The 18,751-nt window shown below is 40.0% G+C and overlaps 1 protein-coding gene across 1 annotated transcript; it reads right to left on the bottom strand.

The window, feature by feature from the left end:
* Positions 1 to 707: 707 nt before the first annotated feature.
* On the bottom strand, positions 708 to 18,486 carry sypa (synaptophysin a). Its single transcript, XM_017714744.2, has 7 exons — positions 18,349 to 18,486; positions 12,512 to 12,577; positions 9,350 to 9,474; positions 8,434 to 8,632; positions 8,043 to 8,234; positions 4,369 to 4,707; positions 708 to 4,051 (listed from the first exon to the last, which is right to left on the bottom strand). Exons 1-6 carry the CDS (start codon positions 18,364 to 18,366, stop codon positions 4,402 to 4,404), a joined length of 906 nt encoding a protein of 301 aa, XP_017570233.1. The 5' UTR covers positions 18,367 to 18,486; the 3' UTR covers positions 708 to 4,051; positions 4,369 to 4,401.
* Between the last annotated feature and the right edge of the window lie 265 nt (positions 18,487 to 18,751).

Raw genomic sequence — 18,751 nt, 5'->3', positions numbered from 1 at the left:
GTTTGGTACAATGATTCATATACTTTGACTACAGTGAGTGTGATTACATGCATTTATTAATCTGATAAATGCAAAAAAATCTGATTTTGTCAGTGATTTACATGCACTTAATATAATAACATAATGAAAAACTCCAGGTCTACATGAGTCAGGCAGTAATCAGATTTCTGCTTTGCAACGACCCAACAAACTCGCAAAGACATGATGTAAACATAATGTTAAATTCAAAATTGATGCCACCTTTTTTAAAAAAAACATTGCGCCACTTTAGCTAAAAAATATGAACATGCATTTTCTAGAAGATGAAGAATATTTAAATCCTTCATTTTGTCAAGCATTAACCTGGTTTCAGAAGGTTCAAGTGTTTTGCTGCAATCTCGCAGCAACGCTTCTTGCTTATTTCCAGTACCACAGCCTGTTATCACACATGTGCAGACTGACAAATCTGAATGAAATCTAACCTGAAATATAACCTGACCAAGAAATCAGGTTACTGACCTAAAATCCTCATCAGATTTCTTAATTGGATTTCTAGACATGACTCCGATCTTAAAAACCATATGACTGATCGGATAACTGCAGAAATCCGACTATGATCGGATTATTTATTGCATGTAAACTCACTCATTTCATCTTCCACAGTCCACCACTGTGCAAGGCTCCATCGCTTCGTTTATCCTATTATATGCATGGATAACAAACAGTCGTGTTTTTCAACAGGATAAGTTATTCTTTATTGAATTTTTCCTTCATGGACTCCATAGAACAACACAACAGAATTTCTGGATAAATTTGGTGATTCTTGATTCTTCAGCATGGTCATATCCATTTTCATCATCAACATCATTGAACGCTAAGAATATATTATACACAATAAATACAGCACAACCCAAAGGCATTGAGAGTTTCACGAGACATACCAAACACCACTAACAACAGAGTAGTTGAACAGCATATTCATTTAGGGAGAGAGGAGTGGGACAGAGCAGAGAGAGTGAGCGAGAGAAAGAGGAAGAGAGAGAGAGAAAATAGGGAAGGAGAGGCGTGCTAATCGAGGTTCACAGGCCGACAGTCTAGTTCTATTCAGAAGCGAAAACTGTTTTTGCTTTTACGACCATGGAGGACTTAAAAGTGTGCAAATATTCAACGAGATTCAGTCATAAATCGGGGCAAGCTAGACCTGAGCATCTGATCATGCATGACTACTGAAAAGCTCATCATAGCACTGTCTACTAAATGAATGAACTCACTGAAAAATACTGAGGGTGCGGAGTCTATGGTTGTGACGTCCCCAGGCTTAATACAGCATTTAAGCAATATAGGTCTTCCTGACAAGTGGATTACTATATCTGTACAATCTTAGTGTTTCAGTGCTTATAACATACAGTAACAGGCAGACTGTAAGTCTTATACAAGTAAATCTGGGTTAAAGAAAAATTCCAGCATTTTCAACTTAACTTCTATCTGCTTCAACTGCAGCATATAGTCAATTACTGCCAGTGGCAGCTCTACCTAATAGAGTGGCCACCCTGGGGCCCCCTAACAACTTCTGGGCTACTGAATTATCATTATGTTATACGAAAAAGCAACTAGTTAATCATGTTGTAAAAGCCAGCATATACAACTGGAGCCAAACAGTGGTAAAGAAAAAGAGAAGATGAGGAGAAAAAGCTCAAAGATAAGAGTATAATTTAGTTCATAGTGTTTTTTTGGATAAAGTAGTGTATTTGGGGTCTGTCTAACAAAGCTGGTTCACTTTAGACGGGCTTTCTGACCATAATTCAGAAACATACACAGCTGTGGCTCCTGTTATATATAATAGTGGCAAGTGTCTCTGTTATTCCAGGTTTAGATCATGCTCTGATTACTCCTTGCGCACCTGTACATGAAGGTGTGATGTTTATGATGAACAGCCGATTGCGTGAAACATGAGAAACACTCGCCAATTAAAGAAAAAGAAATCATACTTCCTAAATGTGTCGAAAGTAAAGCATTTACAACAGCAAAAAAGATGCTGTTGTCACTGCCTGCAGGGTTAGCTCAAACTCAGCTAGATAAGCAAGACCCCGAGATTCGAGAATGCTGAAAATGTTATCTGTAATTTAAACTGTAACATATTAGAAACCCAAACAAGTATCTAATCATCAGAAATAGGCAAATTAGCCAGTTAGAAATGTACATATTTTAGACAACTTGTGGTAGTCATTGCATTTAGTTCGCCAATCATTTTGCATTTTAACAGCTAGCCAGAAGGGGTGCCCCCAACACAATTTGGCTTAGGGTCCCCAAAAGGTTACAACCAGCCCTGTTTACCAAAGACAGTTATTTCAGAACTAATATAAAACAACAAAAACCCACCGACTCTAGACATGTTTATAATGAAAGCCAATGGGTAGCCAATTAATATCATTCTAAGCAAGTTTTGAGGGTTTTTGTTCTTTTGCTTCAAACTTACTGTACGCGGTAACCAACGGTAAAATACAGATGAGGCACAAAAAGCTCAAGATGAAATTTGCTTTAAAGTTGAATCTGAATGGGCAGTTCAGGTTGATCCATAGTTGTAGCTGATTTCAAAAGGACCTGTGTCATCATGAAACGCCAGTTATGTTTGACATCTGCATTTTGAGTGACCAGTCAAGCAGAAAGAAATGTCTGTCCTGGCATTTACAGGATGATCAAATCATAAAAAACATATTTGCATTTTGTTAGTTAGCATTTTACTCACTCCAGATGCAGACATGGGCGCTGTATCTTCCATAGATTGGCTGCATAACATAAAATATTAAATTACTAGGTTTGCATGGCATTGTACATTTATATTTATATATACATATATTTGCAAATATATTTCAGGATAACTAGACTATAATAAATCAATTTGTGCTTCAAACTCTTTTTGGTGGTTACAAAGCGATGCGTATTTTCGAAGGATGCATGACAGAAAGAGAGAGAGATAGAGAAAGGGGGGGGGGGGGTAGAAAGGGAGGAGGGTAAAATATTGATGAAATTTAAACTGGCACATCTATCTACCAACAACTCAACACACAGGATTGGTTTCCTGTCTGGTGCCCACACTACACAAACAGAAGTTGAGTTTTAGTCATCCACTTGCATGAAACAGCACTAACACACTCGAGCGGCATAGTAGAGGAAGCATAGTCATTAGGAGCTACTCAAACCATGCTAACGTATTAGACACGTTCTTCTCATATTACAGACAGAAGAAACAAAACTCAGCCTGAAAGGAAAGAAAAAATACAATAAAATACTTTTAACAAAGGCTTTGCTGGTCAGCGGAACATCTCTGGTCCCATCTCGAGTTTGGTCATGTATAGACCTATTGCTGACAGCAGAACTGGGCCCACTCTCTAAGCTCAAACTCATTCCGATCAATGCTCTATCCCACCGATGAAAAGAAAAAAAAAAGAGAACTTATAGAAACAGAAAGAAAATGAAACAGATGAACGTATAAAATTCTGATACAACTTTAGCGAATATCTATGTAACTCGTACCAAACCACTATAGGTAAAAATTCTCAAGGAACCACTTCCTTTTGGGTTCAGCGATGATTTTCATCACCGGTGAACTTCTCGGAACATAACATAGACTACAGTGGAATAATCCCATACACATCTTTAGGAAATATTTATATATATATTTGTTCATATTGATATTTATACAGCACAGACAAATACATTCTCTCAAGTTTAGCATTACTATTGTCAACATCATCAATTCAAAATTTATATAGCAATAATTTATAATCATATTTTTTGTCTTTTACGTATTTTGGAGCGTATTCATCTGATCATACTTTTTTTTTCTTTTTTTTATTATTTTTTACATCACAATAATGAACAGCACACTGATTTGTTTCCCTTGCTTTCTCCCTATGCCCTACTGTCTCTCTGTAGTTATTGGCCCCCTCCCCTTCCCTCCCCTCAACTTTTCGTCCACAGACATATGCACAAACAGACAGAAAGGGAAGAGTGTGGGTGTATGGGTAGGGTTCAGGCACCACACTCCATTAATCACACGATCACCCTCTTTCTGTGAAAAGAGAGAGAGAAAAGGAAAGAGGTTGAGAGGAAAAGAAGCGAATGCAGAGGAAAGAAGAGTAGATGAGATCAAAGGAGAAAGCAATTAAAAAACATCAGTGAATGACTGGCTATTAGTAAAAGCACCATTTAGTAAGAGGCTGCCTCGATAAGGAAAAGAAGCAAGAAGCAAGAACGTGGCATTTACTCCCACCACTGTATTAGTATTAACATTAAGCTTTCTGTGCAGACTGAACCATAGCAACCATAGCTGTGCAAGACACCCACGGCCCCAGACTAATAATTATCACATCCTCCTTCAGCACTCACCAGCCTCCATCCGCCTCTTCCTCTTCTCCTTCCTCACATCTGGTTGGAAAAGGAGGTGGGCGCCCCCTGCTGGTTGTAGCCGCCCTGCTGGTTGTAGCCGCCACCCTGCCCGTAGTTTCCCCCTTGGTTGTAACCCTGCTGACTGTAGTCGGGCTGGTAGCCCCCCTGGGAACCAGCGTAGGGGTCCTGCTGGCCGTAGCCCTGCTGGCCATAGGATTCGGGGGCCGGCTGCTTCTCCTGGGCGGGTGGAGGGCGCATGAAAGGAGCGATGATGCCGGTCTCTTTAAACACGAACCACAGATTGCCTGCCCACACAAACAGGTTCAGGAATCCAAAGACCTGTAAGTACAAAAGCACAAATTACAGGTTTAACGCTGTGTAATGATACACTGAGGTGTTCACGATAATACGTCCATTATTTAATAGTTTCATGATATTTGATTGAAAAAAACAATTGTCATTGTACCCATATTATTGAAGAAACTACTAAAGAGCACCTGGATGTCTAAGAAGACTATTGCATTAATGTTATGAGGATGGAAACGGCAAAAATGAATCTTAATGGCTTAAATGAAAGATGTTATATCTGGTAAAACTGAACATGCATTCCAGAATAAGAACCTCATCTCTGCTTTGAAACATGGTGGTGGCAGTATCATGGTTTGGGGGTGTTTTACTGCTATTGGACCTGGGCAGTTGTTTTAAAGAGCTATGAATTCTGGAATGTGGCAGGAAATTTTAAATGGGACTATTAGGGCATCCACCTGTGAACAGAACCTCAGTCAACAATGCTAAAAACACCTGCTGGTCTACCAAGAATGGTTAAGACAGAAGAAATGCTACATTTTGAAAGTCCAGACCTTAATCTAAAAGAAATGTTAAGGCATAATCTAAAGTGTGGCAAGAAAGCCCTGTAACATAACAGCTGAAGCAGATCTGTAAGGAGGAATAGGCCAAGAAGTCAATGTGCAGGGCTGTTCAACAGTTAAAGGAACCATTTCGTTGAACTAATTGCTGCTCAAACTGGGCTTACACCAGTTCCTGAAAGGAGAGGTTCACATACTTTTGCCAAAGACATTTAAAGACAGATTACTTAGTTCAGTAATTTAATGAAAACAATATACTTTTTGTGTTATTGCGATGTCTTTACCTATTGTTATGGGTTTTAGGTCATATTTATGTAGAAATACGCAAAACAATTAAAGGTTCACAAACTTTCAAGCAGCGCTGTGTAGATATTCAGATACTCTAGTCATCAAGTTAAAAAACTACTACAGCTAATATTCACTAGCTGGCCAATTTGAATTAGTTAGATATATATCTAGCTAATTTTGAGTGTTGCTTCTGCTGTTGTACTGTCAGACATGTTATTAAGAAACTGGTTCATGTATTGAGTAAATAAATAAATAAATGTTGATTATTCATAAGTCATTGTGGTAACCCTTCCCAGGAAGTTCCTGTTGTCAAAATGCTTTATAAAAGCACTTATAAAGCACTGCATGGCATACATCATACCTTCTAATACCAGGAGTAAAATTGTATAATGTCTCATAAATAGTTATAAGTACAAGGTTATAGGTAAAGAGCACTAATAATGCTCTATATGGGATAATGCACGGAAATGGAATATTCTAATATTTAAAAGACACAAAAAAACTTCACTTAACCCCTTAAAATCTCAGGGATCTCTGCAAACTCTGCAAAATTCTTAGGTTATAGTACTGTGTAAAAAAGGGCCTGTTGGGGGACCCTGACCATTTAAGGGGTCAAAGCCTGTAACGGTGTGGCATAGAGCTCTATATATTGCTATAGATAGTATTCGATTGCTATAGATAGTATTCGATTGCTATTCGATTGATGTCATATTTGTCACCACCGTCATATTGTTGACATGCCACCAGTCAATGCAATGATGACAGCGGCACTCGCTGAGCCACCGTTCACACACTCATCATTGATACAGCATCTTGACAGATGAAATATAGCCATGGAGTGCTCCGTGGTTTTATTTCAGCCAACTGTCGGATGTTATGAGAGGAAATACGCTGATGAGCTGAGCCAGTCAAGGAGAATCTTTGGATGCTGAAAATAAACAGGAAAAACTTTAAACCAAAGCCTGCTCTGCTGCTCTCACCATTTTGTCACAGGTAGACAGTTAGATGAAGGCTGAATTCTGTAGCTTTGCCTTTGTGTTGAGAATGGTTCACTATTATCAACTGACATTGATTGATGACTGACTTATGCAGTCTAACTATTAATGTCTAGATCCTTTCATCTCTTCATCTAGACGATGAAGGTAGCTGAGCGATTTCAGAGATGTTTTTGGCACAGTACTTTGACCTTCAGTTTTGAGTACTGTGGTCTCTCCCTGTTCAAAGAGGGGAGTCTGGTCTTTTTTGGCTGGAATAACTGCCCAGTGGCATCGCAAAGAAGAGTGAACAGACTTTACTATAAGAACTTTGCGTGAAGTCAACACTGTTTAATTTCATCACATGGAGATATGCTGCTCTTACCGTTGTGATCACAATGACATTTGATGGTGTGGTTGATGGTAAAGTTGATGGAATAAAGTCTTCTGGTAATTTTTACACTTTCAGCTCCTTTTTTGTGAAGAAATGTTTTAATGTTTCAGAAAGTTTGCCCCTGTACGTTATGGAAACACGATTTGACTGTAATATTTTACTAATGTTGACCTTTTTTCTGTTCAACTTTCAGAATCAGAACACTTTATTGATTCCAGAGGGAAAATGCAGTTATTAAAGTTGCAACCATTTATGTAAAAGAATAAACACTTTAATCATTTAAAACAAAAAAAGAGAAATTTACAATATGTACACGTTTAAATTCTTATGAATACAGTAAAGTGGCAGTGGCGGTGATAATAAATATGGAACATACTGGATAAAGCAGTTTAAATTATTCCACCTCTATTGTACTTTGAGGGAGGAGTTGTAGCTTTTAATGGCTACAGGTAAGAATGGCTTCCTGTGGCGCTCTGCGGCAAATTTAACAGAAAACTTGAAATGTTGCGAAAACCTACATACACTTTTAACGTTTTTTCTAGATAGATAATGCACACATTTAGTGCTGTGTGACTGAATTTCCCTTCATGCCTCTTACAGTAAACACAACCAGCATGGTGGAGGAGTACAGCTGGACTGAGCAGAAGATGAGAGTGTTTTTAAAAGAGAGATATGTTCTGCCAGATCTCTCACTTAACAGTGAAGATGGACAAATAGTGACGAACTTCAGAAATAAAATGAGGAAAAATCTCCTTATCAGTGTGTTATGAAGATGCTATACATGAAATTTTTTTTAAATAAACCAAAACTCATGTGACAATATTTTTTTGCAGGAAATTATTATTTTAATTGCTAAAAGTCAATTTGGTAGAAACTAATTTTTTTAACACATTTGATTGCTTGAAATTTGTGCTGAAAGTCGATGGAATGAAAACTACAGCGTATTCTGATTTGACAAGATTGTATAGCTGTAAATCATGAATCCTCTGTGCCAGCATGGCCAGAGTACAGTTTAGTGAATTCCCTGCTCTAAACATCAACTAAGCCAAAGAGCTAATTAATGAGCTGAATTGGGTCTATTTGTACAATAATGCAGTGTTTGTCATGTTCCAGACTCTAGACTGAAAGGCTGAGCTAGTAGACTCAACTCACCACGGAGGTGTTAAGGCCGGACATGACAGGGTCGTGAACTTCGCGGCAACGATTGCCCTCTTCCTCACAGGCCGGAATGAGCTCCAGCACCTTCTCCGGATCCGTGGCCGTTTTCACATCTGACAATCCTTTTGCCCAAGCTGCTGAGCTCACCAGCCACATGAAGGTGAACACACACGTCACACCAAAGTCCTGAAATGAAGAACAAGACGTTACAAAACTCCAGTACCTAATCATACACAATATTTAGATTTTTGCTATCTCTTTGAATCAGTTTAGACAGTTTAATACTAAGAGAAAAATGTTTATGTTTACAGAATGAGCAGTTTAATTGCCCTACAATGAGACAATACTTCATAATCTGGCAAAATATAGAACAGAAGTATCTCACGATCAACGGGCCCTTGTTATTCTCGCGGTATTTCTCGAAGGCAAAGACGTAGATGCTAAGAGCTGCCATGGAGTACAGGAAGGCAAAGACACCGATGGTGACAAAAAACTCAGCGGAGGAGGAGTAGTCGCCCACGAGGAAATAACGTTCAGTTTGGCTCCGCTTGCAGGAAGGAGCATCAAAATAGACTTGGTGGAGCCTGGAGAGAAGTAGAGGAGTTAGCAACTTCGCCATATTTGCTCGTTTAGGTTCAAGCGGAAAAGCTACAGTACTGTGCAAAAGTCAGAGGCCACCCTTCCTTCTTTTCCAAAGCTCAGTCTTAGAAGTTGGTTGCATCTTCTACTTCTTGCAATCCAAGTAATCTCAAATGCATTAAATGATGTTGAGGTCAGGGCTCTGGAGCGGCTAGTCAGTTGTTCTTGGAACACAAGCAGCTTCTTTGTTTGATTTGCAAATTTGCTTCTTTCTTCGTTTGTTTCCTTTTCTCAATAATAGTGTCTTGACAGCTACACATGCTTTCAGCTCTGTGGAGTTACCTTCTCATCATAGTGGAAGGATGGAAAGAACAGTTAGGATTTTTCTTCCAGATCTGAAGCAACAGTGGCGCTTTCTCTCATCTCTCAGAGACGAAAGCTTTAAGTATTGTTAGTGACGGCTTCCTTTGATTTTCCCCTTCCTTTTGCAAGTAACGCATCTAATCTCCTCAGAAATGTCTTCTGAAAAAAGAATAGCTTGTTCCTAATGGCCCTTTCGACTGGAAAGTGAATGAACGAAGGGTGGTAGTCAGGTTGCACGGTACTGTAGCTAAATTTGCTTTATTTACACTATTCAGAGAAACAATGTCATGCAGTCAAATGCTACATTTACATGTTATCATTATGCTTTATTGGGCTGTGGCTCAGAATATTCCATCTACCTGAAGGGGTATTCAAAGTCCACGTCTATTTTCAGGTTACTGTCTGATCTGTTTCTGCACTCCACACTCATGCGAAACATGCCTGAGTAGCTCCCACAGGTGGAAAATGCAAAGATGGCGAACACCTGAAAGCAGGCAGAGAAAGCAGTTCATGATATCTGTGAAAGCTGGTACGAAGACATGAGGTGCAGTGTTGTGAAGCCACTGACACTGTTAAGGCACAAACTCAGCATTCTCTTTGTGTTTATTCGGCAACTCGAGAATGTTCTCGCCTGTTTATGCTGTTCTAGAATGTTCTCCCGAGCCACACTGTCCTACAATGCTCTCCCACCATTCACACTGTTCTGGAATATTCTGCCAAATTCACACTGTTCTACAATGTTCTCCTCATCCACACCATCCTACAATTTTTCTCTCATCCTTCACACTATTCTAGAATATTCGGCCCCATTCACACTGTTTTAGAATGTTCTCACCATCACAGCTGCCTTAAAATGTTCTCCCTCATCCACACTGTCCTACATTGTTCTCCCCATCCACATCTTACAGCGTTCTCCCACCATTTGCTCTAGCCGAGAAGGTCTGCCCCATTTACGTCTTACAGTGTTCTCCCACCATTTACACTATTCTACAACATTCTGCTCCACTCACACTGCCCTATGACATTCTCCTCATCCACACCGTCTTACAATGTTCTCCCACCATCTACACTGATCTAGAATACTCTGCCCCATACGCACAGTCTTAGAATCTTCTCACCATCAAGGCTGCCCTAAAATGTTCTCCCTCACCCACACCGTCCTACAATGTTCTCCCACCACTTGCACTACTCTAACGTGTTCTGTCTGATTCACACTGGTCTAGAATGTTCTCTCTCCATTCACACTGGTCTAGAATGTTCTCTCTCCATTCACACTGGTCTAGAATGTTCTCTCTCCATTCACACTGGTCTAGAATGTTCTCTCTCCATTCACACTGGTCTAGAATGTTCTCTCTCCATTCACACTGGTCTAGAATGTTCTCTCTCCATTCACACTGGTCTAGAATGTTCTCCCTTCTGTCACACGTCAAGCATGTTGTGCTCAACTCAGTGTTTCAGATTTTTTTCTCCATTCAGTTGTAAAATGTTCTCACTCATTCGCACTGTTCTAGAACATTCTTCCCGTCGAGACTGCCCTAAAATGTTCTCTCACCCACAGTGTCCTAGAAAGTTCTCCTCCATATACAATGTCTTAGAATGTTCTCCCCCTATTCACACTGTTCTACAATATCTTCCCATTTGCACTGTTCCAGAATGCTTTCCCTCATTCACACGGTTCTAGAACGTTCTCCTTCATTAATACTGATTCGTTTGGCTTGACAGTTATTATTTTGGAACAGTGCCTCACTAGAATGCTGGGGTTACTTGGGGAATGTTGGGTCAGAGTGGCATGGCATTTAAAGGTTTTAGCATCAATAAAATTTCTTAAACCAGCAAGGTGACCAATAACTGGGCAATGACTTCATAAAGACCAGTCACTGACCATGACACACATATGTGTTAAAAGATTAGACCAACAAATTACTAAGTGACACTGTTGATTAATGTTGATGATTTAATTTATATCTCTATAAAGCACTGCTATTGTATTGCATGCTTCATATACATATGTGTCTGACTAGATTTATTAGATATGATAGATCCCTGACATCCTCAATGATTCTGTTCGACCACAAAAGTACATGCAGAACACTAAGTTGAGAAAAGCCTGTCTCTACACTGGAGAATATCATCATGTGACAGACATGAACATGATTTTTCCTGGCCTGGAGTAAATCTGTGAGATTGAGTCACTCATGGAGATTACATGCGGCTCGGGCCTGGCTGCGGTTGAGGGATTGAATGGAGAATGGAGCTATTAAATTCCACAGAGATCCTCAGCCATCTGTCACACCGTGGAGCTGGCCTCCGGTCAGATACGGCCTCACGCGCCACCACAGGAGATCAAAAGCAGATAACCATGCCAAACCACTTCAAAAGCAATGAACCAAACCAGGTGAAAGCAAATGCAACTGTACCAAACCAAACCAAACACACAACAGACCACACCAAACCAGACCAGCTGAATCCAAAACCAGCTGCCAAATGAAACCATCAACTATCCAAGACCAAACCAGTGCAGGTGAAATTGGACATGAATACAAATCAAAGGTGAAGTGCAGAAAAGGAAACTAGAAATGTTATTGTCAGATGTGAAAACTGAAATTTTAGCACAATGCAAATTTTCAAATAGCAAATTATGCAAAAAAAGTAGAAAACAACAAAAATGGAGATTTTGAACAGCAATAATATTATATATATATATATATGTGTGCTCCAATGGTGATGATATACATATCTTGTCACTATCAGAACAAAACATCTCCTAGACATGCATGCATGTGTATATGTGGTGGGCATATGTGGTATGCATACAAATAAAATAGATTATATAATGAATGCAGATTGTAAATGACACCTAAATCACTGCATCATATCACAAAATATTAAAGTTGTTATAAAATATTAAAAGCAATGAAGTGATTTTATACTAAACATTTCTAGTAAATTATCTCTTAACTTACATAGTATTCTTTCATTCCTCCTGCCTACACAATACTTTCACATCAAAAAGACCATCCAGGCAGAAGATGAACTAACACTGAAGAACCACCAGATGCCACTATTACCCCAGAGATGCTGCTCCTCCCCTCAGCACAAGACCTTGACATGTCAACATACTTTTGTGGGCTTCATCCTGCACTGCCATAAGATGAAAGCAGTGCTATTGGTTCTCCAGACGACAGGCTGCATTAGAGGTATGTCTTATTTAGTCATCACACTATGCTTGCATAAGCAAACTATGAGTCAGAAACGATAATGTATAAGTGGATGAGTGATCTAAAATATAAGGAGGGGCATTAGCATTATCTAAAGCTTCTAAAGTAAACATGCTCCTTTTAGTTTCTGCATAATGTTCTCAGGTTTAATTACTGTAACTGATAGCTAATATAATCTAGGCCTGCGTCTACTAGCTCGTTTCATGACACTCAAGTGGATGACACTAACATAAAATAGCAGAATTAAGGAATGAGATTGGGTTATTTGAGTTGTACCAGTGGCACAAATAAAAGAACACTTACCCACTCCAGGACTTTGATGAAGCCCAGGGGCACTTTGAGCACTCTGAACTGTCCATTAGCCACTAACTGTGAACAGAAAGCAAACAGCATTTCAAGTATCCAGTTCTTATTTAATACCTGGAATGAAAAGTAAGCATGACCACAAATGACCATAGATGAGGCAAGTATAATAGTCATTAGATATGATCTCCAATTTATTTGCCTAACATAGATTATTTTGTGATTATTATTATTATTATTATTATTGATTATTTTAATCTGCTTGAGGACTGATTCTCATTCTGATAGCCAAATAAGGATCTTCATAGGCTATCACAGTGTCCATCCTGCCAGATCTGATAACTCTTTGGGTAAATTAAAGGTTTTTGTATTTGGGGGTGGTGCTGTTATTTTTGCAGAGTGCAAAACAGGCCATTTTTCGTTTTTGTAGCTGAGGGCTGTGTGTTTCATGAGATTATGCAGGTTGACTGATAATGCTAACAGACAACATTAAGAAATCAAGCTGTTAATAATAGCAACGGCTGAACATCTGTCTAAATCATATCAGTGTTTTGCCTTATTTTAATCTGTGATGTCTTCTGATGCAAATACCCATAAGCTATGCTGGCTGTAGTAAGCAAGTAGCAAGTTTTTCTTTATCTCGCAGTGTGGATGCCTCGCATCAGCCAATCACTGCAATGACTTTTCATAGAGACACACTAAATCTGACCCACATCAGCTTGTAGAGAGTGCTACAGCCTTCAAAGTCCTTCAAAATAATACTATATTTGTATGTTTGAGAGAAGCAATGAGGGTGAATTATTCATTACTCGTGAATGAAAAGCTCTGCAAACAGAAGTTTTGCCAGGAGCTGTGCTACTTTTCATACATTCTTATACGTGCGTACTACTCTAAGATCAAACTGCAAGCCCAGAATTTGCCAACATTGATATTTCAGACTTCCTTAGACATCCTCATCCGTATGCTATAAACGAACAGGGTTACTGGACTCACAAACTGAAAATGTGTTGACATTAAAAACATGAATTGTGTTGTATTTAAGAAAGTGCGTTTCAGTGACTGAAATGTTTGTTTTGTCCCATTAACAAATTATGTTTAGGTTTGTTAAGGTAACCAAGTCATTGTATACTGACTCTTCACTATTTGCCTGAATGGAAATGTGTGGCATGTGAATTCAATTCAAACAAGGTGTTTTTTTTTTTACATAATCATTAAAAAGGTGCAACAATCTGCTAAAGCGACCCCTCCTGGCTCACAGTGATTGGACCCCAAAGATTGCTGCTTTCCAATACGTCCAACAGTTTTCACTCAGTTTGATTTCTTTCTCAGCGCTTTTCTGTCTACCCTTATTTTGTTTTCTTCAGGAGGATCGCGTTAGCAACTACTACTATTAACTGTATTACAGCAATGACTCAACAGGTGAGGCCCGAGGGCAGAGAAATCCCCAGTGAGCCCCGAAATATTTTAATGGATGGAAAGATCAGCCTTCCAAACTGTTTATTCTGCCAATATTATGTATTTATTTTTCTAGTTTCCTGTAGCTTAAGCCTTCCCCACATTGGGTTTCAGCACCCCAAATTATTACTGCCTTAACTACACAATCAATGTATTGTTCATATTATTACTTTTATTATTATTATTATTATTATTATTATTATTATTATTATCATTATTATTATGTTATTCTACATCCTTTCCTCCCCAACATTCCTCTCCTTCCAGATCGTAGGATCCATGTAGTCCTGTCCATGCAGCCCCCTCACAGTGGAGTTATTTCTAAAGAGGGAAAATGACTGAGTTCACTATTCTCTCTGTACACATGATGGTGGGATATTGTATATATTACAGGATATATTGGATATTTGATTAATGCTTTTATGTGAATGAAGTAGGACAAGCTTTCCATGTTTTAAAAAGGGTGCATGCTCCTTGCCATTTTAGACAATGGAAATGCTGGATTGATTGATTGATTGATTGATTGATTGATTGATTGATTGATTGATTCCTAGTGTATTGTCTTAGCTTGTATTTTGTCTGAACCAGTATTTTTAATCACAAGCAGATCGCTGTCCAGACACAAGCAGCACTTTTTTTTACTGCTAATCATCAGCACTATCAATAAATATCTTACATGAAATCAGCCAGAGAAGCAAGATGGCCTTGTACGTCTGGCACTTTCTGCACATCTACTGCTTTTGGGCTTGCGGAAGTGGAATGTCTGCAGTTACTCACCTAAAATAGACACTTCATATTGCCTCAGTTTTGTCTCCACTGATCAGTGAATACAGGTGAAAGTAGTTTGTCCTTGTATCTTTATGATACACGAACTATTTTCAGAATAGAGTCGCTCCCCTTTCACGTTGTCTGAGATAAGAAGCAAAGTATCTCTGTATTTTCGTGTGCTCTGTAATACAGCAGGTGAAGTAGGTCTGTCTGGGTTCTCATTATAACAGGACAGCGTTATTTATCATGTTGAATATCTGACTGTGATTGTGAATTTTTGATGACGTAAACGATAATCAAACCACGGCCTGAAATGCAGGCGCAGTAACCCTAGTATGTGTCTGAATGGGTTATTGGTTAATGCCTGTGGAGGGTGGACTGATACTGAAGACGGGAGTATCGATACTTCCGATTCTCATTCTTTTTTCTTTTCTTTTTTTCAATCCTGGATGTGAACTGAATGCTGAAAATTGCTGAATGCTGGTGGTTGGTTAGTGTAGTGGTTAACACCTCTGCCTTCTACACTGTGGACTGGAGTTCAATCCCCACCTGGTCAAACACCTTACACTATACCAATAAGAGTCCTTGGGCAAGACTCCTAACACCACCTTGGCCTCCCTGTGTAAAATTATCAAATTGTAAGTCACTCTGGATAAGAGCGTCAGCCAAATGCCAAAAATGAAAATGGAAAAAAAAGACAGCAAATGCAGGATAGGAACTACTTTTCCTTCCACCACTTCACTCACTGATGCACGTGGATATAAAACGGTAATAATAATGCACGAATAATAACACAAACTCTTTAATTATAGCGTGTGATGTCTGAATTTACTGGTTTTCACTGTAAAATTCACAAAGAATTCCACTTTTTATGTGCACAGGTAGACTAGATGTATCTGTACTGAGATATCAGTATTGGTATTACCGGGTATTACGACATAAAAAAAGTAAATATTTTTCTTTTCTGGTTTTCTGGTCATATTATGGATCATGACACATAAACAGCACAATTTAATTGGATTCAGTGTAGTGCAAGATGTGAGACATTAAAATCTCTCTCCAAATAGTCACATGAATTTCACATATGAACGAAACAATTTGCATCTTATGTTATCACATGACAAACTGGAGAAAAACTTTCACAGGTGAAAAAACATGAAATTACTGGTGAACAGAAGTAAAAAAAACACTGCAGGAGTTTTGAAGGCCCTCCTGCACAATATCTGCACACTTTACATCTGAAATATATGCGATTTTTCAGTAATGGGGAAAATCATTGTATTCACACACACACGTAGAAAAAGAAAGTAATGGTTCTATTTAGAACCATGAGTTCTATATAGAACCATCTGCATGCTACAGTAGTTCTGTTGCATGGTGAAATGGTTTATCAGATTAAGCGAAAATGTTGTATATGGTTCTATATAGAATCTTTTTGGAAATGGTTCTGTATAGCACCAAAAAAGGGTTCTTGACATTGTGACAACAGAAAACCCCTTTTTGGTGCTATATAGAACTATTTTCAATATTTAGAACCATACGCAACACATTCACCGGAAGAACCATTTCATCATGCAAAGAATCATTCAAGAACCACTGCATTTACGAAAGAACCCTTGAAGAACCACTTCTCTTCACACTTCGAGTAACTTTTTTTAAGAATGGGATTTTCCACACTGTCTCGAAATATCGCGATACATATTGCGCATATATTTTTTGGCATATCACCCATGCCAAGCTTAAATGAGCAGATCAGAGGGACAGTGAAGGTGGAGCAGTTTGGAGATAAAGCCAGAGAGGCCAGGTTGAGATGGTGTGGACATGTGTTGAGGAGGAATAGTGGATATATTGGTCAAAGAATGTTGGAGATGGAGCTGCCGGGTAGAAGGAGAAGAGGTGGACCTCAGAGAAGGTTTATGGATGTAGTGAAGGTGGACATGGAGATGGTTGGTGTGAAAGTAGAGGCAGATGATCCGAAGAAGAAGAAGAAGAAGAAGAAGAAGACCACGCCAAGCTTAAGAAATCGTTAATCATGGGCGCCAAATCTGGACGTTAGACTGGTCAGTGAGAAAATGTTTGTTAAGGGTTAACGGGTCAACTCGCTTCACGGCGTCAGCGGCCCAGCCTGCAGCTCACATGGAGCCTCAGAACTCAACGCTACACATGAACAGCGGTGTGTGTGGGCGGAGCCGTGTGATCGGCCAATTAAACATTCAGAGGGCGATTGTGACGTGAGAGGGCAGATCAGTGGAAGCAGAGATGCTCTACACGCGGAGATCGGCCACTGGCCGAAAATGAACGGGAACACTCGCAACGCTCAGCATGACGTCTGTTTACAGAGAAAGTCCCGCCCTGACAAGAAATCGAGCCAATCAGCTTGCTGCTTACGCCGCGAGCAGGGAAAGGCCCACCCGCATTCAGGGGATCTGCGCAAGCGCAGTGGCCAGCACAGCCCGAAAAAAGATGTTTTTTGCGCGTAATTGAGGAAAACGACATAAACTACTCACGACGCCTTTCTCAGACTTTACCAGTGACTTCAAATATAATTTTAAAACCGCAATCCGACCTTCAGCTTCGAATATCCAGGTCTCTCCCCGTTCAAAAGCATAGGAGTCTGGTCTCGTATGGCTAGAAATAAGCTGTGTCGCGAAGATGGCCGCAGAGTGAGCAGGCTTTCCTATAAGGACTGGTGCGCTTTCCCTCCCGGACCGCTCTTAACACGTCCGAAAAATCATAATAAAATATATAATAATGCGATAATAACACAATAATATGCCCTGCAACGTGAGTACGTAAGTCATTGCTCTGGGGAAGACTGCGTTAAAAGAGCGCGCCCCCTTCACTCCCTCATGATGTATCAGGATCAATAAAAAATAAGAAACAATTAAATAAAAAATCGCGGTTTTAATATTGAATTGATTTCTGGTCGGTCCGTTTTTCACGACCAGGCAAACTGCATTCGCGCATCCCTGTGTACGGTCCATCACTGACAGGCCAAGTGTGCATCCTTGGTGTCTTCGAATGGAAGCAAGGACTGAGTCACAGCAGCTGAGGCAAAAGTCAGCTGCCATTTTACAGAGCAATCTCTACAGTAACTGCATATAATACAGGCCCTCTTACGACGGCTTTTGACGCTCTGCTTTTATCGTCTGCCGTCAAGCATCACTCTGTTGTCACAGATCAGCCCCTGGAGACCGTTTCCCTCACATCCTTGCAGGACCTAGGTACCAATTTGTGATGTTTTTCCCTGGCATTCAGCGACAACACCACCCATCCAGAGACAGAACTGTTATAACCTTCACATGCAACTGTGGACCAGACAGCACAGTCCTAACGCCTGAGATGCTTTCTGAACACCCAGGGCCTGTCAGTGACCGATATCGCCAATAACCGATAGAAATGTAGACATGTATCAGTGGACAGAGCAACAGAGCAACAGCAGGGCATTTCCTTTTTTTCCCATTTATTTTACATATTTTTCCATAATTTAAGCCACAAGCGCATCTCCATCGCCTGTAACCGCTGCCTCGCCATCCTTCAGCACCAAGTCACATCATACATTCACACAGCATCGAGATGAGAGCCATTCATTTCTTTGTGTCCAGATGTCCTACCTGGTTTACAATTTCCATCTTGGCTGCTCGCTGGCCGATAGTCGAAATAGAAGATCGGAGGGGGGGTACGCGAGCGGAGCAGGCGAAACAGCCTACACAGCGGAGGGGGCAGGGGCGAGTCGCCGGAACAGCCTCATGGCGTCATACGCTGGGAGGAGGCGTGTTCAGTGCGCAGAGCAGAAGCAGGACTTTCACTGACTCACAGCGAGCGGCTCATCAGCGACCAGTACCGGCGCTTTCTGCTCCCAGACGGCTCTTAATTCACTAGCCTTGTCTGCTGTTGTTCCCCCAAAATGTATAAAAACAGGTGTATTTTGTCTTTGCATCGTTACCCATACAGCCATATATGCACATGTATCACATGAAGGGTCAGGCATGTATTTCTACAATTATATACATATTT

Source organism: Pygocentrus nattereri, chromosome 28 (assembly GCF_015220715.1).
Source record: "Pygocentrus nattereri isolate fPygNat1 chromosome 28, fPygNat1.pri, whole genome shotgun sequence".
Classification (NCBI taxonomy): Eukaryota; Metazoa; Chordata; class Actinopteri; order Characiformes; family Serrasalmidae; genus Pygocentrus; species Pygocentrus nattereri.
This window is presented reverse-complemented; position numbering and strand designations above follow the sequence as displayed.